General features: G+C 56.5%; 1 protein-coding gene across 1 annotated transcript in view; it reads right to left on the reverse strand.

The window, feature by feature from the left end:
* Window positions 1-2720: 2720 nt before the first annotated feature.
* Window positions 2721-25458, reverse strand: part of SDC3 (syndecan 3) — a 34919-nt gene continuing 12181 nt past the window's right edge. The window contains exons 2-5 of the mRNA XM_065893146.1: window positions 9271-9388; window positions 7033-7646; window positions 4789-5080; window positions 2721-3826 (exon numbers count right to left, since the gene is read on the reverse strand). Of these exons, the coding sequence (XP_065749218.1) occupies window positions 3660-3826; window positions 4789-5080; window positions 7033-7646; window positions 9271-9388 (1191 nt within the window). The 3' untranslated portion in view covers window positions 2721-3659. The remainder of the gene's footprint in view (window positions 3827-4788; window positions 5081-7032; window positions 7647-9270; window positions 9389-25458) is intronic.

Consider the following 25458-nt stretch of genomic DNA (forward strand, 5'->3'; position numbering starts at 1 on the left):
TATTTAAAGTTTTGGCCATGAACTCAGGACAGGTATGGTTAATAAACAGGTTATGAGGGAGAGAAGGGGCAGGGAAGGCCTGGGGGAGGGAAGGACAAACTCCCCCCACCCCAGGCCGGGTTCTTGGAGGGATCTGTATAGGAGAAAGGACGCACAGGAGGGACACTGTCTTCAGGGGGCTCTCTGGAGCCACACTGCTGCCTACGAAAAATATTTACATGCATTCGCCACGCTGGGGCTGGTGCGCTGAGTTGCCTGGTGGGCACCCGGGGGATGCTGGGGCCATCAGCCCTTAGATGGCAACTCTGGGGCCCAGCCTCGGCGTCTCTGTAAATCTGTACACAGTCTGTGGGCTTCTATTTACAGGCAGGAGGCCTGGGGAAGCAAGTCCAGGGTGGTGGCTGTCAGGAGAAGAAATTCAGGAGCGCCAAGTAGGCAGTGCCCACTCCTGTCCCATGAGGCAGAGGTGTGTCTGCTCCCTGTGCCCAGGGCCCCAGCTTGGAAGCCTGGACAGATGGCTTTGCCAACCCCAGGAGGGGCTGACCTGCCCGACCCGGACCCGGTGACCACCCATCTGCTTCCGAACAAGGGGACCAACCCTTCAGGGGAGGCATCCCTCTGGCCCCCTGGGGAGACAGAGCTTGGGCTCTAGGAGTCACAGCTGAGGGGTGGCCCCAGCCCACCTTGCACTCCCTGGCAGCTGAGGCCCCAGGGAGGCTGTCAAGCACACACGCTCCCTCTTCCTTTGGAACTGGCCACGTTTCCCGGCAATGCCAGGGCCCTGCAGGACGCCCTCCCCAGGAGCACCGGTGTGGCTGGGGACATATTTGGGCAGGGCCTGCACGCATCACACCATGTATCCAGGCAGGGTGAGGCCTGCACTCACACTGCACATAGGAGAGCTCCAGCTCGCCCTTTGTACCGCCCACTCTGGGATCGCCCACTCTGGGATCGCTGCGCTGGACTTGGGCTGGCTGGGATGGATTTGGGCTGATCGGATGGTGTGAAGCTTCATGAAGGTAAAGCCTGGACATTTTTCTCGGTTCCAGGGCTCCATGAACGAGGCCCTCGGCCTCTTCTCGCAAATGCTAAGGACACAGAGAAAAGGCCGGTGCCAGGAGGCCCCAAGTTAGAAGCCAGCCCACAGAGCATGAGGAGTTAGGCCTGCTGGGGCCAGGCTGGACCCACGCAGCCCCTCTGAGCCCACTCCAGCCAGCCTACGCCCTGCTCAGCCGTCCTGTGCTCGACCCTGCACCCACCACGGGCTCCAGCCCCATGCCGAGGCTGTGCCCACTGCTGGGTCTCTTACCCCAGACCCAGCATCCCAGAGCTCCCCTGGGTGGTCCAGATCCCCTCTCCTTGCTCCCCGGCTTCTCAGCCTTGGCCTGCCCAGGCCTTCTCACCAGAGCTGCTGCCCCAAGACAGCAGCCCGCCAGGAAGCAGGGTAGAGGGAGGCTGGGACTTTGGTCTCTCCTGTCCCCCAGCCCTTACACTCCAGGGATGACTGAGGTCAGGTCACCTCCAACAGATCGTGAGCCCAGGAGGCCTCCCCCTACTCCTGCCCCTCAAAGAGTGGGACCAGCTAGGTTCCTCACCAGCCTCCAGGCCCTGCCAAGGGGGCCTGCGAGTCTGAAAGATGGAGCCCCAGCCTGGGAGTAGGACAGTGGAAAAGACAGGCTGCAAAGCTCCCCAGGACCTCACCCTCACTGCCTCAGGCACCCCCAGCCCTCACCCTGCACAAGTCTATTGCCAGCGAGTCTTGAAAAGGGAACAGAAATAAAACCCGGACTCCAGACCATCGCAACTCAGACCACATCCCTTGGCTCCAAGAGGCCCCACCAAGCACAGCCCCCATAGGAGATTTGTGACCCCACATTTAAAGTATCTACGTAAGAGGCCCCATCTGCAAGGGTAACAGAGACGGGGGAGGTGGGCTGGGGCCTGTGACACCCCGCTCCAGCCTGCCTGCAGCCCTCGGCCTGGGGCAGTGCGTCTGGATGGGCTGCTTCCAGCTGCAGCCAGGACAACCGCCAGGTTGTCTGGCCAAATGAATGGGCAGGTGTCCACGGGAGGCCCCCAGGGGCCCAGGGGTGGGGCTGAGGTGGACCCGGCAAGGCCAAAGGGAGAGGGCCCAGAGGGCCCAGGCGCGGGGCCCACCCTCGCAGGCACTTTGGAGACTTGTGTCCTGGGAGGCAGAGTCGGACCCCAGCTCAGAGCAGGAGGGGGACATAGGGAGCCCAGGAGCCCCACTACGTGCTCCCTCCCGAACCGGGGCCTTCGGTCCTGGGGGGCCCAAGCCCCCTCCCCAGCCCAAGGCTGAATTCCGGGAACCAGTCTGCCTTCCTCAGCAAGTGGGGGACTTGCCCCCAAGCAAGCCCTTTGCAGGCTACAGAGGGGAGGGAAGCAGGCAGGGTGAAGCCAGGCTCAGCAGGTGTGCAACGTCCCGAGGGGGTTTGTGGCAATGGCCCCCACACCGCACTTCATTCCAGGAAAGGCAAGTGTCCAAGTTTGAGAGCGGGGCTGTGTGGGTGAGACTGTGCATCCACGTGGGATTGCATCAGACTTGCCAGGGTCGGTGGCAACGTGGTTGGTGAGGGTGTCGTGAGGGCTGAGTGTGACAGGGCACCCAATATGGGCTGATTGTTCTGGCCTAATGGCACCCTCCCCAGTGAGCCTGAAAGCTGGAGGCAACGTGTGTGGTATCAGGTGTATGGGTGGGTGGGGGGTGGGAGGAGTGTGGCAGAGAGGGAGGCAGGCCACACCGTCACCACTGGGTAACGATGATTAGTGACTTGCATTGTCATAAGCATTTGGGGGCACGTAAGAAATGAATAAACCTCTTTGGAAGAACGTGTGTGTCTGTGACATGTCTGGATTGGCTGGGTGGTCAAGATTGCATGTGATTTTGTCACTGCGTGCTTTTGTCTGTGTGTGACAATACGTGTGACCATGTGGGAGATAGTGTCTGTGCAGAGTCCACTCGGAAGGAGATCCAAGCAGCCCAGCCCCTCCTCACCAGCGGTTGCCAGAGCACTCTCGGGAAGCCAATTCCTCAGGGGCAGACCGGGAAGGAGGTGAAGCCTGTGGGTGTATGTGCAACGGGCAAGGGTGAGGGAAAACGACCCTACAAGCCCAGAGAGGCCGGGACAACACAGGTTGGTGGTGAGGGGTACTGTCTCACCCAGGCAGGGAGGGGGGCCTGGGAGAGAAGAGGTTGCAGTGTCTCAATGATTTCAAGGGCTGAGTTTGCCAAATGCTTGTCCTGGAAACCAGCCCGAGTGCCTCTCTGCCCCCAAGAGGAAACCTCCGTCAGCCCCATGGGGCCAGGTTGGGGCTCAAGCCCCGCCCCTTCTTCCACCAGCCAATCAGGAGTTTCCTTCCTCCTGTCCACCAGACATGAGGTCCTAAAGCCCCAGGCTGGTGGGGGCGGACAAGTGATGAGCTCATAAGGGCACAGACTGGAGCAGATGGCAATGCCCCCTGTCCCCTGGGGAAGAGCTGTGTGAAGCTGGCAGTCTGGGCAGACCTCAGGAGGGTGGCAGAGATGAACTGGGGCCAGGCTGTCTCCCAGGCCCAGTCCCAGGGTGGGACTGGTGGCTCTGGGCCAGGGAGTGGGCGCAGGGGTGGTGCTGAGGCTACAGGGAGGCACTCTGGCTCCGCTAGGCGTAGAACTCCTCTTGCTTGTCGGGCTTCTGGTATGTGACGCTCGCCTGTTTGGGCTCCTCCAGCGTGTAGCTGCCCTCGTCCTTCTTCTTCATGCGGTAGATGAGCAGTGTGACCAGGAAGGCGGCAAAGAGGGCGCCCACCACCCCGCCCACAATCACAGCTGTGGAGGAAGAGGGCAGAGGTCAAGAGCCAGAGGCAGGGTGGGACGAGCTTAGAGCCTGAGGAGAGGGCAGAGGGCCCTGGGGGATGGGGGCAAGAGTTGGGAGAGGGCTGGGAATCTCGAACCTGAGACCAGAGTTGGAGTGAAGTTTGGAGTCAATGCTAAAACACCAGCACTGGCTGCCATTTACAGCCCTCACTGCAGCCTGGTACTGTTCTAATCACCTGTTCTCATCACACGAATGCATGGAATCTTCACACAGTGCTATGAGGGAGGTGCTGTGCTACGGTCCTCATCAAATGTAAGATGCCATCAATCAGAAGACGCTCCAGTGTTTTATATACTCTTAGGATGGAAAAACCCCTGCCGTCTAAACTAGGATACATCCCAACTGCAGAAGGGTTAACATATGAATAGATGTGCACTTAGAATTGATTAAGTGCAAAATGATTATCCCCATTCCACAGATGAGGAAAAGGGAGCCTGGAAAAGTGAAGCACCTGGCTGAGGCCACACCGCTCCTAAGTGGGGAGCAGGGTTTGGACCATGAATCCAGAGACTCTTCAGGAGACAAGGCCAAGGGCAGGTCCTCAGGGCTGGCATCAAGGGTGGGAGCAGATCAAACCAAGGATGGGACCAGGGATTAGGATCCAGAGGCTGCAGTCCAGGAGGGGTGAACAGCATGGTCCAGGGAAGCAGGGGTCAAGGGCAGAGTCTGAGGAGGGGTCGGAAGGTGCTGAGGAAAGTGCTGGAGGTAGGATGGAGGTCTGACCCTGGGATAAGGAAGGTCAGAAGAGGAACCAGAGGGTACATCCTGGGGTTCCCGAGTCCCCAGCTTTCCCTTCCTAGGAAACTAGGCTCCTAGGAAACCCACACCCTACCCTCCCTCCTGGGTTCCTAGAGGACAAACTGAAGCCCCTCCAGCTGCCCGCTCTGGGCTCCTCCCAGGCCCCAAGTCTCACCTACGAGCACTTCCTTCCGCTCCAGGATGCTCTTCTGTGGCAGCTGAGCCGCCGAGCTGCCCGAGTCGATGGCATTGTCCAGGAGGCCGGGGCCTGGGCGGGCACCCTTGGGCAGCGTCCCAGGTGGAGGTGACGGCTTGGCCGCGGCCCCACCCACAGCCACCACCTCATTGGCTGTGTCTGGCTGTGTGGTCTCTTCCTCCGGCAGCTCAAAGTCCCCACTGGGTCCCCCACTCACTGGCACCTCTGGCTCATCCCGGATCGTGGTCAGGAAGAACTCTGGAGTTGGGGTCTGTAGGGAGGGTAGCATGAGCCCAGGAGCCAGGCCCCAGCACCCCCTGCCACAGTGCAGCCATACACACATGCACACAAGGCCACTGCCACCACGCCACTTCCCTGGTGGGGCTGACGCTCAGTAAGCATGCGCCATGTGCCAGGCCCTGTGCTAAGCACATCATGGGCGTTTTATCCTCACAAAGGAGGTATCATTACCCCTAATTTATAGAGCAGGAAATAGGCCCAGAGAGGTTAAATGACTTGCCCAAGGACACACAGCTAGTAAGTGGTAGAAGCAGAACTAAAATCCAGATCTATCCAACTCCAGAATCTGTGTTCCTAACCACTATACTACACTGCCTCTATTCTCACCCTGGACACATCCCAGTCCCCACCCCATCTCCATTACTTCCTTCTCCAGCTGCCTTTCTAACAATCCTTAGGGGGTTCCTATCAGGGACTGCTGCTTGGGGACAGCTGGGTGCAGCTCTTAAATACATGGGCCTGATCCTGGATCCATGTGCCTAGGGCAGGTGTGAGTCCCTTAGCCTGAAGTTCAGTCTAAGAGCACCACAAATCTCAATGGCTCCCACCACATGGAGGCAGGACCAGAGTTGGGATCATGGCAGGGACGTAGCTGCTTCACAAGTGGGCATGGAGAGCGTGGGTCTGGTGTCCAGGCCGAGGAAAGGCCGTGAGCAGAGGCTGCACCAGCAACCTGGTCTCAGTGCCCTAGCACTGTCTCCCCTGCCTGCCTGGCCAAGCATCTGTGAAACGCCAGGTTGTCCCGACTGCTCAGAGGAGCAAAAAGCAGGGCCTGCGTCCTGCTGGGGCTGGCTGGGGAGTCGGAGGGCCTGACGATGACCCGAAGGCAGCTCCATAGCCTGAGGGCCCTCCTCTGCGAGAGAGACGGAGGCAAAGGGCTTTAATACCCCAACCAATGTCCCTACACACCCTCCTTGCCCAGCACACCCAGCAGGGACCAGGCTACTTCTGCCACTTCCTTGATCCCACCCATCCCGGCATTCCTTACATCTTCATCCTCTTCCCTTCAACCTCCCCATCCATAATACCCCGAACACACACAGACACACACACAGACACACACACACAGACACACACACACACACACACACACACACACACACACCTGAGGAGCTCTGGAGCTGACTGCCAGGTTCAAATCCTCAGTCTGCCATTGCTGCCTGTGAAGCCTTGGAAAGGGGCCTCACCTTTAAGGGAGGATGACGGCAGTGCCACCCCGTGGGGTGAGTGTGAGGGGGAGAGGAGATGGCACAGGTAACGTGTTCAGCACTGAGCCTGCCACCCAGGCAGCACTCCACGAATGTAAGCTGCAGTATTCCTCTCACACAGCCCCACTCTTAATCCCCCTCAGATGGATAATAACGATGACGATAACAAAAGTGAAACTTTTAGCTTACTTAGTATTGCCAGGCACCGTTCTAAGCACTTTGGATATGTTGGGAACCTTAATTCTCACAACCCTATGATTTGCATTCTATGATTTTCTCCTTTTCACAGACAAGGAAACAAAGGTATAAAAAGGATCAGTGACTTCCTGAAGGCACTTGGCAGTGGAAGAATTCCAACCCAGGCTGCAAGGCTCCTGAGTCTGTGCTTTTAATCAGAACACACAGGCCCCTGGCCCCTCCCCACATCAACACTCCCATTCACCCAGCTCCTTTCCCATTGATGTCTTGTCCTAACATCTAAAGACCCAAGCCTGGTCCCTCTTCCATCCCCATCCATCTCAATCTCTTTCCTCGTCCTGTAACTCACCCCCAGCCTTGGCCCTCCGGCCTCATGCCTATCTTGCCCTCCCCATCCCTGTCTGGCTCATCTTCAGAACCTCCTAGATCTCACCCCTGCCCAGCTCCGTCCTCCCTCCCCCAGGCCCTGACCCACCCTCCTCTGCTCTGACTCCCTGTCCTCTCCCCACCCACTCACCTGAGCCACCTCCGTGGGTCCAGGGGCAGTGGTCCCCAGGGGCAGGGTGCTCTTCTCAGGGATGTCAGGCTCCTGGGTGGTAGCTGGCCTGGGAAGGGTCCTTGGTCTGGAGGTAGCTGTGTTGACCAGCCTGGGTGTTGGGGCCTCTGTGTCCAAGACAGCCACTGTGGTGGGAGGTGAGGGTACCGCTGGGGTGGTGGCCCGGGCTGTGGCTGCTGTGGTCAGTGGAAGAGGCAGAAGCCTCCGTATGCCGGTGGTCCTTACGATGGAGGTGGTGGCCGTGGAAGGAGGTGCTGCAGGGATGCTGGGGGCGGCGGTGGCCACTGTGGCGGGCACTGTGGCCACAGCTGGGGTCCCTGTGGTTGTGGCAGCAGTGGTTGCCGTAGGAGTGGAGATGGTAGTGGCTCTGTGGCTGGGCTCTTCTGGGACCTCTGTCACCAATGGGGGGCTGGTGGCTGGCCCTGGGGTGGGGCGCTCAGAGGGGAGCTCTTCAAACGGGGTGCCCACAGGCTGGATGTCCATGGTGGGCAGCACCACGGGTGTGGTGGACACTGCCAGGTCCACATCTGGGCTGAACCGCATGGCTGTCTCGATGCCCGACTCCTGCTCGAAGTCTGGGGGGTGAGGGGAAGAGGAGAGAGCTAGGGAGCTGGGTGATTTGAGGGGCATGAGGATCCCAGGTAAGCAATGGCCATCGAGATGGGGGGCTCCCAACCCTCACACTTTGCATAATTTTCCCAGGACAAGATGAGGGAAAGGAGGAAGGCACAATGTAGCCAACGGTTACCAGTTGGCTGATAGCCAGTGAATGTTCCCCAACTCTTCTCTGCCTAGCCAAAAATTCTAAGGGACCACGTCTTCCAGGAAGTCTTCCCTGACTATTCCAGCCCACCCAGCCTGGAGCTTCCAGCAGGTTGAATCCAGGCAGTGACAACTCAGGACCTACTGGCTGCAAATCTTGCTGGAGGTTGCAGGGAGGAGGGGAAGAGGGGAGTGGCATTCTGGGAAGAGTCAGACATGGGTACAACCTACATGAACACATGGTGGGTAAACTAAGGCTCCGTCGGAGGCAGAGGCAGAGAGCAAGAGGGAGAACAAGCCTCTCCCACAGGGGATGCTTGAGCACTCCGGACTCCAAGCCAGGACAAGTGAAGGGAGGGCCTCGGGAGAAAATGAGGGGGGGGGGAGAGAGAGAGAGAGAGAGAGAGAGAGAGAGAGAGACCACAACAGCTCCCGGGGTCCTGAACTAGGCAGAGGAGGGGTGGGGAGGAGGTTTGGCAGTAGAGATGTGACCCATCGGGATGGATTTCATGAAGATTAACTCACAAGAGGCTTACAGGAGTGGGCTAAAGTGGGAAGACTAGAGGCAAGGAGCTGTAGGTGGCCAGTTCCAAAGCGCACAGACCCCCTACCATCCGTTAGGCTCGTCCTGCCCCCTCAGGGAGCCCGATCTCAACACACACCCCTTTTTACTACCATTTTTAGAGCTCCTTCTCTGTGCCAGACCCTGATGTCTTAAACTGAAGCCTTCCAGAGGCTCTGAGAAGGCATATTTATCACCATTCACAGATAAGAATAGACTGAAAGAGGGAAAACGGCTAAAGGTGGCACAGCTATTTAGTAGCGAAAGTGGGATTCGAACTCAGTGTGCCTCCCTGATCTCACGCTACTCTATTGGCCTTTCTGGACGGGGCCCCGGAACTGGGTTGTCCCAGGCACCACAGGAGGCACCTGCCATTTTCCTTCACTGCCCTAACCCTGCCCTTGGCCACCGCTGATTGGACAGAAGGGGGCCACCTGGCCTAAGCTGAGCCAATCAAATGGTCTCTGCTGGGGATCGGCCACTGCAACTGAAAAGGGGCTACTGAGTTCCTCCAAGTAGTCACAACAGTATTGAAAACTGCGTTACTGAGGGGCGTCTGTGTTCCCTGTCAGAGGCCAGAGGTCTGCAGGGGACCTGAGCAGTGCACAGAGAGATGCAGAGACAGAAGCAGTGGGGAGCTGGGAATGCTAGGCTCTGAGGCCTCAAGGCCCTGGTTCCAGCCCAGGAAGAGTGGCCTGCCCTTCCTGTGCTTGAGGTCCATGAGCTCCCCCTGCCTGACCTCCCCCTCCCCTACCCCACCATTTAACTGAGCCTGCGAGGGTTCCTCTTCCTTGCCATCACAGCCTCGGATGGGGCACTGGAGGCAGACTGGCACTGCTGACACAACATGCAGGGAAAGGGAAGGGGGTACTTACAGCCCGAGCCCGACCCGGAGTAGAGGTCATCCAGCTCATCATCGGGGAAGGAGTCATCGTCCCCAGAGCCCTCGAGGTCCACGGGCCTCTCGAAGTTCTCACTGCGCCAGCGCTGAGCCTGGGGAGGGCAGAGTCGGGCACAGGGCTCAGCACCTGAGGCCAGCAGCCTGGACATGCCCAGAGGAACCACAGACACCCTCATGGGCCAAGTGACAATGGAGGGACAGCACGAGATGTGGCCTCCACGGGGGGGAACAGAGAGCCGAGGTAAGCCGGATTACCACTTCCTGCCTTGCTGGGCTGCTGTGAGCATGTAGCATGCTAGTATGTGCTGAGTGCACCTCAAAGCAGCAGGTTCTCAGCCCAGACAGCATCACCCTCGGCGGAGAGGAGGGAGGCCCCATTGCCCCAGGTCACCAGAGAGCACGTGAATCATAAGACTCCGCTAGGGACCCAAAGTCTCACACCTCAAAATCCCAAAGATAGGGCAATTAGTCCCATTAGATAGACCTGGGTGTTGCGGAGGTTTGGGGCTCTGGGAGGGAAGTACCTTGGATAAGTGGGGGAGGGAGAGAAGGGAGTGGGCTCCAGCCCTGGGTCCTCCCCAAACCAAAGCCAGCCCCCCTGTCTACACTCCCCCCAAAGTATCTCAATGCCGAGAGTCAGTTCAGGGCACGGATGCCACTTTCACTTCTGCCAAGGGTCTCCTGAGAGTCTGCAGGCGTGAGAGGGGCTTCTCCCAGGGTCCTGCTCTCCAGACCCAAGACTCCCCCCAAAATCAGAACCTGGGAAGGCCACGTGCTGTGGCTCCTGGGCCTGGACCATCACTCCCCACTGCAACCCCGGGCTGAGAGCCAGCACTAAGGGCATCCAAGACAGGAGCGAAAACCCCCAACCACACTTTTGACTCTGGATCCAGACTGAGCCCAGCCACAGTCCCTGCCCCCTGAGAGCTTACAGACAAAGATGACCTGGTGCTCAGATCTAAAGGATTAGCACTTGGATCTTAAGTAACTGAAATAGAGAGAGAAAGGCATCTCAAGCAGAGATAACAGGATAAGCAAAAGTTCCGAGGTGGGGAAGCACAGCCTGTGCCACCAGAGCTGGGACTGACAGCCTCATCCAGGGTCCCTCAGAACCCCTGCAATCACTGGATTCCTACCACCGGGCCCCTGTCTGTTCCTGGAACATGGTCTCTCCCGCCTCTTTCGCTCATGCTGTTCCCTCCAAGAGAACACCCTACCTTCCCATCCCCTTATCCTCCAACTTCCCACCAGCTAACTCCGCTCCCCATCGCTTCTTCTGAGAAGCCCTCCTGCTTTGATCTTCCAGAGCACCCTGTGCTTCTGAATTCACAACCACCACTACTTGTGAGCGGTGCTGGCTTTGGGTATATACTTTATCTGTGACTGTTCCCACCCCCACTAAACTACACCTCGATGGAGGCAGGACCGTGTCAGACACACAGTAGGTATCAGGAAGTATCTGTTAGGGAACAGGTTTGGAGTTGGGGGATGTAATTCCCGGGACTGGGGTGGGGCAGGGACAGGCTGGAGTTGAGTTTGGGGAAGCCCCATCCATCACAGGCTCTCAGTGCTCGGCTGCTGACTTTTATCTTGGAAACTGGTCATGTTTTATCCTGACTGCACATCAGAATATTGTGAAAACAGAACTTGGCGGTTCAGCAGGTGTGAGGTGGAGTCTGAATACCACTACTGTTTGACTGACATGGGGAGCCATAGAAGGTGTGTGAGCAGGAGAGGGGCTGGACTGGCGCTGTGATCTCTGCTCAGACTCTCACACTCCCAGCCCTGACAGGCCCCCTTCTGGAGTTCCTATGGAGCTAGAGAGAGGATCCCAATCCTGGCTTCCGGCCCCGAGCCTCGACCACCTGCTCCAAAGCCCTACACAGGCCACGCAGGGCAGGAGGCCAGGGCAGGGAGCCAGGAGATTCCCCCCACCATACCCGTTACCACACACACACGCGCACACACAGTCTCAAAATAATGAATTAATCAGTATTTACTTGCTACCAGTGAGTCATGGAGTGGAACAATTAGAGTAATTGCTCTGTGACTAATTGCTGGGTCTTCCTCCGTTTTAGACATTTCAGGAGCTCAGAACAGCTACCATCCAACCTTCCCCAGCTCCCATCTCAGTGTTCCCACTTCCCAGAAGAACAAAGCCCCAGGACCTGAGGTGAGGGGGCTAGAAGCTCCCACACTACCAGCCTCTACCACCTGGGCCAGCTAAGCTGGGGTCCCTTGGAGACTTTCTGCTCCATTCTTAGGCAAGTAGCCTGAAGCCAGAGACGTACAGCAGGATGGGGACTGAGCAGGGACGGGGCTCAGACTGCCTCTCCTGAGCAGGTCCATCTTCACTGTCTCTCCATCCTTCCAGGCAGCCCAGGGAAGGCTGGAAGCCCTTTAGCTGGGAGGAGGGGTTCTAAGAAGTCTGTGGTCCCAGGGGAACCCCAAAGTGGGGTAAATGTGGGGGCCAAAACAGGGTGTCCTCATGATTCCACAGTGACCAGCACCACACACCAGCCCCTAACACCCTGCAAAGCCACACAGGCCCTTGAAATGACACACCCAGAGACATAGAAAGAACACATACAGACACACCCTGACACACACACACCTAGAAGCAGAGAGAGGCACCGCGTGTTGGCGTGCCTTTGGGTGCAAACAGGCACATGCATGGGGGCGGGCACTAGATGGGGGCACACACTGTGCAGCTCTGAGGCTCAGAGACAAGTACGGAACCTCCTGTGAACCCATCAGCCTCCACTCAGGTAGCTCTCACCTAGATACTATTCATCCCTAGCTCAGTAGCCATCGGCATGACAACCGTTACCATGACAACCATCTCCTCCATGCTAAGGACCAGGAGCTCCAGATCCCCACAGAGATGGGGGGGGGGGACAGGAAAGGGAGAGATCATGGAAGAACAGAGAGAATGATGGGGGTGGGGGGAGACACTGGATGGAGATAGAGATGCAAGGACAGAGGGAAGCCAGGGGGTCAGAGGGGCGGTGTGGGGGGACAGGGAGGAGGGAGTGGAGGGAGGACTGGGTGTGCGAGAGAAAGGGAAGGCAAGAGTGGGAGGCTGAGGGAGAGAATTCTCTCACATCTTAATTTAGCCTCACGCTCATCAGACAAAGCTGGGGAAGGGGCCACCTCAGTGATTTTCCAAACCTACATCCAAGAGAACATTCTTTCCAAATAATAAGCAGCCCCCAGATGGGGTAGAAGGGGTGATGGCCAACAACAATCCAGTCACCCCTGAGCTCACCCTGGGAAACTTAACACCGGGACACCTGAGACCTGGCGGGTGGGGGTGGGGTGCATGATGCCATCTTGCCCAGCCCCCTCCCCGAGTCTACTAAGTGTCAGTTGTACCCCTCCCTGGGGGACCAGGGCTCACGGGGCCCTCCCAGGAACACTACAGGGGTGCTGGAAGCTGCAGCTACTAGGGCTACAGAGAGGAGAGAGGAGACAGGAGAGAGATGGGGGGTGGGGAACTGAGCCTGGGAGGCAGCAGGGAAAGCCTCAGAAGTCACAAATGCCAGAGGAGGATGGTGAACGCAGCCTCTGACCCCCAAACGACCTCTCTATTTGCATAATTCCATGCATAATTAGCATAATTATCCATGCCATTCCCTTAAAGGAGAACTGAACTCAAATGCCGGCCTCCCCCTGACCCTCAACTGTGCCCCCTCCAGGTAAACCACACACCCTCCCATACACCAGCACAGACGCATACACAGTCATGATCCACATTTACTGACCCTAACCTGTGTACCCACCACAGCTCACAGACAACAGCCTGGCACATGCCACCGTGGGCTCACCCGTTTACCACCTCTCTAGATGAACACACACACAGCTGCGCCCCTCTCCTCACCTAACACACCCCACACAACGTCCGTGGGCTGTGGCATACACCGACCCTCCCCACGTCCAAGCATGCCCCCTGAGTCACACATCACAGCCCACATTCCCCATGGCAGCGACACCCTCAGACTCTGACAAAAACCTCACGACCTGTAAACAATCTTTTCTCACCCTCACATCCGCACACGCCCCACACAGCCCACTGCAGAGGCCCCTGCACCTTCTGCTTTCTGCCACCACCAGTCCCGGCCGCGACACCCAGCCGGAGGCTCCCCCAGCAGTGGGTAAAGGTCTGAGCTCCCCCCGGGGAGCTACTGAGGGTCCTCAGGGGGTTCCAGAGGCCTCTGCCCACCACTACGGAGGCCCTGTCCCAGGTCAGGCGCTGGAAGAACTCTACCTGCGCCACCGCCTTCAACCATCACAGCCTCCCAGGATTTTATTATCCCCACTTCACAGATGCAGGCACTGAGGCTGGGGTTTAGAGCTGAGACATGAGCACGGGTCCTTAGCCCCTGGAACCCTTGCCCCGAACACTCCAGGGTAGTCCCCAGTCTGCTGCTCATCTGGGGCTCCTACACCTGTGACCCACAGCCCCTGGACAATCTCAGCTCAAAACTACCACCCCTCCACCCCCGCACACCATACACACGCCCGCGCACGGCAAACACCCCAAATGCTCCCAAATACCCACTCCTGCTCCCCACATGCTCCACCCATGCGTCCCTGAAAAAGCACCCACTGCACCATACATATACCCCATCTCAATCACCCACCAACAGGCCCCTAACACCTGCATCCCACTCCCCGCCACACATGCACACCATGTACACACACCATGCACACTTTCCCTCTGGGGTATGTACAAGCACACCTATGATGCCGGGGCGAGACATGGCACCTTTCCCAATGGACTGGCACACCCCCTGCCATTTTTCCTCATGCCCCCTTGCCACCATCCCACCTTGAGCTGACCCACAGCCTTGACCCAAAGAAGTACCTCAGGCTCTCTGACCTGAAGGGACCAGCAGTGACCAGAGCTGCCTGTCACTCACCCGCCCCCACCCCTACCTGATCCTCTCCATAGTTTTAGAACTGCTGGGATGGGTGGGTAACTTCCACTGCCATCCCTCTCCAGTGGGGTTGGGTGGGGGGGACATGTTCAGGTAGAAAGGCAGGGCATCTCCCTCCTCCGGCTCCCTCCTCCGGCCCCCAGCCTCCTTCCAAGCCCTCCTTGGAGACCAGAAGTCTGGGGTCTTTCGTGCCCAGCTCCCTCCACCTGCCCCTGCCCCCATCATGAGCCTTCCCAGAGAAACAGGATAACACAGAGGTTAAAGCCAGAATAAATCAGCTCCTTCCCTCACTACCCATCGGACATCAGGCAAGCCACTGAGTCTCCTGGCACCTCAGTTTTCTCATCTGTAAAATGGGGATGCTAATAATAGTATGTGACTCATAGGGGTACCGTGGGGATCAAATAAGATCATGCAGGTAACGGGCTGAGCACAGAACCCAACACTGCGAGCTGAATAAATAAATGTAGCTGTGATTATTGTTAGGTACATGTTAACATTTCCATTATGAATTCTGAAGATTTTATCTCATTTAAGCCTCACCAGCCTCCCGAGGGGAGCACAATCAGGATGATTACACCCATGCCGCAGAAGAGGCGACTCATGCCCAGAGAGCCTAAGCGGCATTGCCGAAGCCACAAAGCAGGGGAGAATGCAGACAAAGAAAAAAGGAGAGGCTGGATGTGGGGAGAGGAAGGGCGAGCTACAGAAACAGGCACGGACACACAAATTAGGTCAGCTGTAGGTGGGCCAGGAGCCCAGCACCCTGTGCAGTGCTAATCATGCTGCAAAAACTAAGAATAAAATCAAGTATAATTAATTCTGCCCGAGCTTCCTTCCCCACATTAGCCAGTCTCAGGCTCCACTCTCCTGGTGACTGGAGGCGATGTGATCAGGGGTTGGGAGCCCAGCTTCAGGTTCAAGTCTTGGGTTCAAGTCCAGCTCTGCTTACTTGCTGGGTGACTCTGGGCAAGTTAATCAACCTCTCTGAGCCTCTATTTGGTTAAATAATGATATACTCTTCATGGAGCTGTCGTGAGAATCAAGTAAGATGATGCACCAAAAGCACTCCTGCTGCCCAGCACACAGCCGGCACTCAGTAACCATTCGGTGGTCTTACCGTGGTACATTTTTCTCACCTTCAGGCCTGAGTGATGACTGAGTTCAGTTCTCCCTTCTTACAGATGTAGAAATTGAGGCTCAGAGAGGGGGATAAGAGGGGCAGGTGGTGGGGAATTAGCCTGCCAAGCAGCACTCAGAGAGGTAAAGTGATTTGTCCAACGACACACAGTGACTTAACACTAGCTCCCAGAAGCAGGGTGGTCTCAGCAGAGCCCTCTGGATCCCCACAGGCTCCATCCCCACCAGCCCCCGTCCCCAAAAGGCCCTCAGTCCCTGTGAGAACTCAGTGCCCCTCACGCTCACCAGCTCCAACCCGGAGACCCAGAGCGTCACCACAGGAATGTGGGCCGGGGCCAGGCTCTGGGCAGCAAGACAGCCAGGGGGCTACACAATGGAGAGCCTGGACCGGGAAGGGGGACGCTTCAGTCTCCACCCCCTACCCATCCACAGCTGCCCTGGCTGGGAACCTAGCCCCCACCACATTCACTGGCTGCCGGAGGGGTGAGGGGCACGAAGGCTGCATCAGCCACGAAGGGGCCACGGAGCCCAAGTCCCAGAGAGCAGAGGGGTCTGGAGGAGAAGCAGGGGGAGGAAGGGCTGAGGAGGCCCACTTGACAGACCCCCCCACCCAAAACAATCAGCAAAGCCCACACATACACACTGTCACCCACTCACCCTCCCACCACCCTTCTTCCAAATACCCACCCCCAGACCGCCCACAAGGGCAACTGAGAGGGCAGGAAACACCCCTCTGGGTCTATCCCACCTCAGCCAACTGCTCTGCAAGAGACCTCCCGACAGCAGAGCCATCCCTACCCCACACCCGTACTCCATCAGCTCCAGCCCACCACCCCCATCACCTTCGCCACTACCCACCCCCGTGCTCCCACTATCCTCTCCAGAACGCCCTTCCCCATGGTGGCATTGCTCTCATCAACACTGGACGAGAGAGCTAGCCGCATCCTGGCTCAGGAGGCCGCAGCCTCCCAGACCCAGACAAGCCCCCTCCCCCTTTCTCTGCACTTCCGTTGCCCCATTGGGAAATGAACCCGTTGTCAGCTTGGTGCTCTAAGTGCCTTTCTGATTTGGACACTCTGGGTGTCCAAGAATCCAGCCCTCAGGTCAAAGAGAGCCAGGGCACTGTTATTTATAAGAGAGAAAAAGGGGAGATAACCTACATTCCCAATATCAGACGACTAGTTAAATAACTTAGGGTACAACCACGACATGGAATATTATGCAGCTATCAAGAACTGTGTTTTCACAAATCCACACTAAGTCATTAAAAGGCATAAATGTATAACGAAAGGCTTTTTTTTTTTTTTTTTTTTTACTTGTTTCAAAGAATATGCAAGGACAGGGTAAAATGTACACTCTGGCTGTCAAGAGGCAATGCAGCACAGCTGTTGATAGGATCATACAAACAGTTCTGTCTCTCAATATCTGGGTGACCTTGGGCAGGTACTTAACTCTCTCGGCCTGGTTTTCCTGATAAACAAAAATAACAATAGCCACCTCGTGGGGTTCACTGTAGGAGACTTCGGGTGCCCACACGTTAAGGAACTGCTCCATAAATGTTGGCTATTAATACTATTATCATTAAATTTAAAAATAGGTTATAAAAAAATACGTAGAACTTGATCCTGTTTTAATGAACTCAGTACCAAAGTGTATTTCTAAACACTGAATTCTAAGACTAAAGGTTCCCAGAGGCTCTCTCTGGGTGGTGGGATTACAGGTAGCTTTTCATTTTTTACTCGGGACCTGTTTGTATTTTCCAAACTTTCTACAATAAACTCAAGCGTACTTTCTTATGAGAACCACGCTCTTTCTGAGTCCCCATGCCCGCAGTGCCCTGGTCTCTGAAACTCCTTGGCCCCTTCCTTCTGCTGAGACCCCACTGGGGCTGGTCGTGAGTTATGAGCAAAAAGAGGAACCAGCAGGAAGGAAGTGAACACAAAAGCCTCCAAGGGAGCTGGCAGGCCCAGTGGCCCAGAGCTCCGTAGCTGCACCTCACTGCAGACTGGCTGGCTTAGCAGAGCCCGGTTCCCTCCCCCGGCATTCACCGGCTGGCCGCCACGGTTGGCTTACTGCGCCCAGACACCTCGCCCACGGGCCACCCGCCAGCTTCTTCCATCAGCCTAGCTCCCGGCCCACCAGCCCCGCCGGCCCCAGCCAGGGTGCAGGCTGGCCACCCTACAGCTGCTCACCCTTGTCACCTATACCTGGACAGAGGATGGCAGTGCAACCCTGGGAACACCAGCCCTCTCCTCAACTCAGGGCTGGGGCATTCCCCGCCCCCCCCCCCCCCCCCACTGTCACTGCTCCATCCATCCCAGCCACCTGCCCTCTAGCATCACCTTCTCGGCCACCCTGACTCACACTGCTCATTTATTCCTGTCCCCAAGGCTGTGTCTGAGAGCAGGACCACCCACTGAGGCCTCCAGCTGCCCAGCTCCCATTTTCCTCCCACACTGAATCCTTTATGGATTCCTTCCAGGCCTTGCACATGCTGTTCCTGCTTCCTGAACACCCTTCCACATCTCTGCCTGACCAGCACCTACTCCACCAGAAAGTCAGTACAAGCAATATCTATTAAGCACCTACTGTGTACCAGGCACTATTCTAGACACCCGGTGACCCACAGTCAACAAGACAGGGATGTGCTCAGGAAACATTGCTTCCCCTGTGAGGCTACCGCACGCCAACCACTTGCCTGTTCTGAAGTCTCTTCGTGGGGACTCTGCCTCCACTGTGTTGTCATTTACTGGGGAAGGAGGGGCCACCAACCATCTCCCATCACTCCGGTGGGCCCCTTCTACCAGATTCTCATGGAATGCACTTGGCCACCCTGGGAAGCAGGTACTACCGTCCCCATCTACAGATGAGGAGACTGAGGAGGCTGTTAAACCGCCAGTGGGGACACAGCAGGATGTTTTTTTGTAGAAGGCCTGAGGCCGTTATTCCCGGACCATGACAACCGTTACAGCTCCCACAGAGGAGCACTCACTTTATGCACATGGCCCCATTTCTCTTCACAAACGTCTTACTGGTGAGAGATTATTGTCCCCATTTCACAGATGGGCAAACCAAAGTTCAGAGAGGTGAAGCAACTGGCCCAAAGTCACACAGCAATGGAGCCAGATTTGAACCCCTGGATTAGCTGAACCCTAAGGACCCTGCTCTGCACACTGTAGCACACACCCAGTCCTCACCAGTCTCCCCCACCAGGAATTTCCTCAAGGGGGGGGTGGCTGGCAGCTTCAGAGTCTACACACCACCACCCCACCCTCCCCAACACCCTGCACAGAGACAGACAGAAGAGATGGACTGTCTGGGAATGAGAAGAAATGGAAGACAAGCCCTGTTCCCATGACAGGTGGCCCGGTTCCACTGAGCAGCCCCACCCACCACCCCATGACTCACCAGCAGGTGCCCCTGGGATTGAGTCTCCAGGCTCTGCAACCATCCCTGCCAACAGACTCGGCAAGGGCCCACGTTTCCCAGAACAACCCAGTGTGGGGTTAGATGTTCTGGTCCTGGCTTCCAGAGAGCCCTGGTCAAGTTCCTTCACCTCACTGGGCCTCAGTTTACCCACCTATGAAATGGGAATGATGATTCCCAACACACCAAGACACCATCTGTGACATGATGAGCAGTTATTAGGCAATTAGTAAGTGCTGGGGCGTGACTTGGTGTCCCTACTCAAAGCTCACCTCCTCAGAGAGGCCCTCCCTGACCACCAAATGCATCCACGTGACCTCCCCACACACCCCATCACTGTCAACACCAGGCTTACTCCTCATAGGTCACCACTGCCTGAAATTAGCTTGTTTACTTACTTCCTTGTCTAATGCCTATCTCCCCCTCCAACAGCTCCTGGTGGCAGTGAGTGGGACACAGTTGGCCTCCATCAATATTTGTTCAGTGAATACTGTGAACGGGATCACCCTTACAGACCCACATTACCTACTTTTCTAATCACTATGTGATCCTGGGCAGGACCCTGTCCTCTGGCCTCAGTCTCCCCATCCAAAGTTCTCTCTGGTCCCTCCAAAATCCAACCAGGGCTCCAACTGCCCTGGGAGGAGGGAAGAGAGGCTGAGACTGATCCCAGCAGTTTTTTCATAAAACAACTATGCAAATTATGTACAAAAACATGCAAGACAGCAGGTTCCCAGCAGAGCCTACAGTTCTGGCCGCTTTACAACCAGGCCTGGGCTGGAAGGACAGTAGCATTTACTGAGCACCTACTTAACGCCAGGGCCCTTACTGATAGGACCAGGTGAGATGGGCCTCCTTACTCCATAGTCTCAGGCCAGGCAACTTGCTGGAGGTTACAGAGAACTCAGCTGGTGAGTCAAGATGGAGTTAAGGGGAGCAAGGCATTACCAGGGGGGGACTGGTAACGGGGAAGGGCCTGGGAGAGCAGAGAGAGACCCAATGCTGTGTGTCTGGTTCTCATCCCACAGGATAGGACCTAAGGAAAGGCAAGCTCAAAGGGCACAGGACACCTCTGCCAGGTCTTAGGGGCCACCTGAAGCAAGGGGCAGAGGCCCCAGAGACCTCACCAGCCCTGGGGTTCTGCTGGGCCTCCAGGAAACCAGAGAGACCCTGCTGAGTCAGCCCGAGGCAGGCCCAGTCCTTCTAGCTGTGCTGGGACACCACACAGTTCTTCCGTCCTCCCCAAAGCCTCCCCAGGCACATGCTAGGCACACACCCTGAGAACACACAACACACACACACACACACACACACACACAGGAAATGTGCCCATCTGTGTGTGACTGTATCCAGGCCCAGCCTCCTGAGGAGTCCAGTTGTGGTCTCCCTCACCCTCCCGTTTGCTAGGTTATTTATAACCAGCACAAACTCACAAACAGTGGAGATAGAGCTCCTCACCCCAGGCCTATTTTGCTGGCTTCTGAGCTGCTCCATTTCGAGGGACAGAACAAGCCAAACTCAGCATGAGTCATGGGGGCCTCCAGGGCCACCACCACCATCACCTAGATGGGAAACTGAGGCATAGAGCAAGGAGTCAGAAAACAAACTGGAGGAGGCCCCTGAGGCTTGCCTAGGGTCACATTCACCTCCAAGGCCACCTCCAGCCCCAGATAACACTCTCTGAGATATAGGGGCAGACGGATGCCCCAGCCCTCACCCTCATGTCCTGCATCCTGGGAGACAGGTGGGACCTCGCAGTAAGCAGGAGCTCTGAAGCCAGATTGCCTGGGTCCAAATCCCAGCACTGGCCCTCAGCGGCTGTGTGACCCTGGGCAAGAAAGTCCACCTCTCTGAGCCTCATTTTCTTCTCCTATGAAATGAACATAATAATAGTACCAACCTCAAAGGGTTGGGAGGATTAAATGAGATTATCCAAACAGGATCTCAGCCCAAAGCCTAGCTACCTCTTGGCTGAGCGACCTTGGGGCAAGCAAACGGGACGACAGTACAGCCCAGAAGGTCATGAGAACTGAAGCAAAGGTTCTGACACAGAGAAGGTGGTCAAAATGCACAGACTCCTTTCTCTCTTCCTCTGCTCTCATGGGGTCCCGTGATTCCCTGACCACCCTCAGCTTCTCCCCTTGATAATCTTTACCTCCTGTCACTAAGTGCATGGAGGTTTTTACAGCTATGGTGCCACTGAATCTTCTAAACTCCTCCTTAATAGATAAATTCTCTCCCCAATTTTGCAGTGAGCACCCTGCCTTGTCAAATACAGGTGTTCTATAAATACCTGAGGGATGAATGGATGCAAGAATGAATGTGATCAGAAAGTCAGAAAATAACAAGTAGTGGAGAGAATGTGGAGAAGTTGGAAACCCCATGCACCACTGGCAGGAATGGAAAATGGTTCAGCCGCCCGGGATAACAGTCTGGCAGTTCCTCAAGAGGTTAAACATAGAGTCATATGGTCCAATAATTCTACTCCTAGGGTATATACATCCAAGGGAAGTGAAAACATATGTCCACATATTAAAAAAAATGCAACATTATTCATAACAGCCAAAAAGCAGAAATAACCCAAGTATCTATCAACTGATAGATGAACAAATAAAAGGTGGTGTGTCCATACAATGGAATATTATTAAACAAAAATAGAAATGAGGTCTTGATACATGCTACCACATGGATGAACCTTGAAAATATTATGCTGAGTGAAAGAAGCCAGTCACAAAAGACCACATCCTATTTGATTCCGTTAATATGAAATGTCCAAGATAGGCAAACCCATAGAGACAGAAAGTAGATTAGTGACTCCTAGGGCTGAGTGATTGGGAAGAAAAGAGGAGTGACCCTTTTCTAACCCTAATAGGTATAGGGTTTCTTTTGCGGGAGATAAAAATGAGTAATATTGGTGATGGTTGCACAGCTGTAAAAATACTAAAAACCATTTAGTTACATGCTTTAAATGGGTGGATTGTGGGGTATCTGAGTTAAATCTCAATAAAGCTGTTGTTTAGAAAAAAAAGAAAAGAATGAATGTGTGATTGAGGATCAGAGAGGGTGAGGTACTTGCCCAAGGTCACACAGCAGAACCTGGACTCAAATGCTCGGATGGGAGAGGAAGTGACCTCTCTCTGAGTAACCCCTAACCAAGCCCCAGGTGAAGCCTCCCCAGCCCCCTCCTCCGAAGGGCAAACATTGACTCTACAGACCACAAGTGGGAGAGGCCAGTGCAGCAAATGCTTCCCCTGCGCTTGCCAAAGGCTACTTTGTCAGGTGGGACCAATGGAAGCAGCAGCCTTTGCCCAGCGGGACCCAAGAGAAGGGAGGCAACTCCAAACTCAGGCTGGCTGCCATCTGCACCGCTAGACCCCAGTGTCCCCAGCTCCAGCCACCAGTGGTTCCAGGATGTTCCCACTCAGACCCTCTGTCCATGTGGCTGGCCCCTGGCCGCCCTCAGCAAGAGACATGAGGATACGTCCCTGCCAGGGAAGGGGTCAGGAGGATGGCGAGGCCCTAGCGGTGAGGCACATCTAAGTGTGAAGTCAAGTCCGCCTGCCCCTCCCCCCCGTGGCTGTCTAGGGCAGCCTTGAGAACAGACACCTCACCGGGCCCAGCCCCTCACCCTGCCCTGCCTCCACTTGGCTCTAGCACCAGCCTCCACCCAGCCCAGCTGGCAGCCGCTGAGCCCCAGGCTGGTTTCCACTCCCTACTCTCTGTGCAGAGGCCCGTCTGTCTTGAGGGCTGGGCCGAGGCACGAGCTGCCAGGCCTCTGACAAGTGTTTGGTGTCCCCCAAACCTCTACCAGGCTGAACCCAGGTTTGAAGCCTGCACCGCCTTAGTTCCCTGCTCCACTCCACAACCTCAGCAAGCTTCGCCACCCCCGCCCCCCCATCTGGTCACTACGAGGGGAAGCGGTCTCCCTGCAGCTCAGACTGCAGGGCAGGAGCCCCAACGAACCCCGAAGAGGGGGGAGCCAAGAACACCACGAGGAACCCCCAGCCCTCAGTCCCAGCTATGGGTGGAGGGAACCAGAGAAAACCCCGACACCCTCACCAGCCTCCTGCAGGTCCAGCGCATCCTTGTGTCCAGCCAATCCATCCTCAGCCCCCTGCCATAGGTTCTACCCTCCACACCGAGCTCAGATGGAGTCCAAACGCCCCCAGGGCTTTAGGGACACTGAGTGCCCGGCCCCCACGTGCCCTGAAGTCCAGGGATGAGACACACCCTCCCCTCCTCATACGTCACTTGAACATGACTCCCTGACCAAAAACTCCTTCAACTGACCCATCACCTGACCCTCTGCAGGCAGGGTCAGAGGCCCTGGTCCTGGGATCCTGCCATCAGAGCCCAAATCACACCAGCTTGGCCTCCCTCCCCACGGGGGGGCGGCACCACAGCCAGCCCCATACCAGAGCAGGATGCCAGGGACATCCAGATGAATGAGCCCAAGTGGTCCAGCCCCAGAACTAGAGCGCAGACAGTGTTTGTGGCAAAAGGGCCTGGCCTGGAAAAGCCGGGCTCGAAGATGGACATGCGGCAAAGGGCTATTCCTGGGACCCAGCTTGTTCCCCAAACCCCAGGACAAGGAGAGTGTGGTGGTTGCCACCTTTGCAGTGATAGAGGCCTCTCATGACCACTGCCCCCACTACAAACACCACTGGTCACCAGCCCTGGACAACATGCTGGACTCTGAGCCAAGTAAACCCAAATTCTTGAAACTACCCCACGGTGCAGTGGCTACCATCCGGCTTCCAGAGGACACGGGCGAGCTGCCCAAGGTCACCGGCGAGCTGCCCAAGGTCACCCAACTGACGAGCAGAGGTCAAAGACGGAGCCCCAGTGGGGCTGCGGCCCAAACATCACTATCCCAGCCACCCCTTAGAGACTCACACACATGCATCCAAGGAGGGGAGGCCGGGTTGCAACCTCGGCACACCTCTACGGCACCCTGGGTAGCGGGCATGGCCTTGCCTCCCACAGCGTGCAGGGGACAGTCTCACCTCTGAGCCAAGGCCCACGCTGACCCGCCACGCCACATGACCTGACAGCTTTTCTCAACAGAAGCACTGCAGACCCCTGGGCGGGACAGTTCTCCAGGCCCTGCAGCATTTAGCAGCCGGGACCTCCACCCCGGGAAATGCCAGCAGCACCCCCATTACGGTGACAACAAGAAGTATCCCCGTGCATTTCCAAATGCCCCAGGCGCTGATACCTTCAATGCCCAGCTCAGGCCCCACTTCCTCCCGGAAGCTTCCCCATCCCACCCTTGTCTCAGTGACCACCCCCCTCCCTGCTCAGGACCCCAAATTCAGCATCTCCTGGTTGGGCCTCATTTTCCCACTTAGTCCAGCAACCCTCTGCCCATTAACAGTGTTCCCAGAGATCAGAATCCCTGGAACGCCTCATACTGGGGATTCTGACTCAGGGTCCGCAGCAGGCAGGTAGTTAAATGAAGGGACTGCCTCCCCTGGCCTCTCTGACCCAGCTGTCACTTCCCTTGGGGACACACAGCCACACCCCTCTCCCTCCTCCCCAGCTTGTCTGTACCAGGGTTTGGTAAATCACACATAAACAAATCTCCGAAAGAACCCAAGTTCTGAGCTTGCAGCATCCCTGGAGGCCATGCAGAAGACAAGCTCTGAGGCCCTCTGCACCCCACCCCCAAGCCCCACCTTAATCACCTCTAAGGAGGCCAGATGAGCAGCTGCCCCTTTGACCTGCGCTCCCTGGACTCTGGGATTAAGCACTGGGATTAAGGACGGACACACTCCTGGTCGCTTAGAGCTCCAGCAACATGCATGTGTGTGTACATGCAGCCATGCAGGCGCACACGTGTGAGCACACTGAGGGGCATTTCTGGGCACGTGTACAGGTACACCCGTGTGTGTATACCTTCGGGTTGTCTTAGGTGGGCTCAGGTGCCTGTGCGGGCCTGGGTGTGCTGGTGTGAGTACAAGGGCTGCATCTCTGCGAGTGGTCCGTGTGCACCTGGTAGAGTGTGTGTCCCTGTCTCTGGGTGCCTGTGTGTGTTCAGGTATGTTTGTGGGTCTGTGTCTCCACGCGTGTGCACAGGACAGGTGTGGGCTCAGGTCTACCTGTTCTTTCACGCAAATGGGTCTGCACGTGCACGTATTTCTATCTGTGCATCAACCCCCCCACCCCGAGGCAGGAGAGCGTCTCCCAACTTCATGCACTATTCCCCCAGGAGCTGTTAGTACGGTGGTCACCCCAGGTTGTTGGCAGCAAGCCCCCTAGAGCTGAGAAAGTGGAGAGACAGCAACTTGGGGGCTCCTGACTCCCCTGGCCTCACACCTGAGTCACTAAAATAGCTGGTGGCAAAGGAACAGGCCACAAATGTCCCTCCCTTCCCAGACCCCAGGGCCCCCATGCATCAGCACAGACACACAGTAACACGCCACAACACACGCATGCGCCCATAAACCCAGCCCCTCGCCCGAACCTAAACAGAAACATGGCCTTAGCTCCGCACGGATAAAGGATCACCCTGGGTGCCACCACAGACTGACTTGCAGACGGTCCCCAGAACTCAGAGCCGGAACCACCTCTTCTGGAGCTGAGATTGTCCCAAACCAGCCTCCTGGCTCCCCCGCCTCACGGGAGAACAGGATTCACCCACCCAGGGACCTGCC

This window comes from Phocoena phocoena, chromosome 1 (genome assembly GCF_963924675.1).
Source record: "Phocoena phocoena chromosome 1, mPhoPho1.1, whole genome shotgun sequence".
Taxonomy (NCBI): Eukaryota; Metazoa; Chordata; class Mammalia; order Artiodactyla; family Phocoenidae; genus Phocoena; species Phocoena phocoena.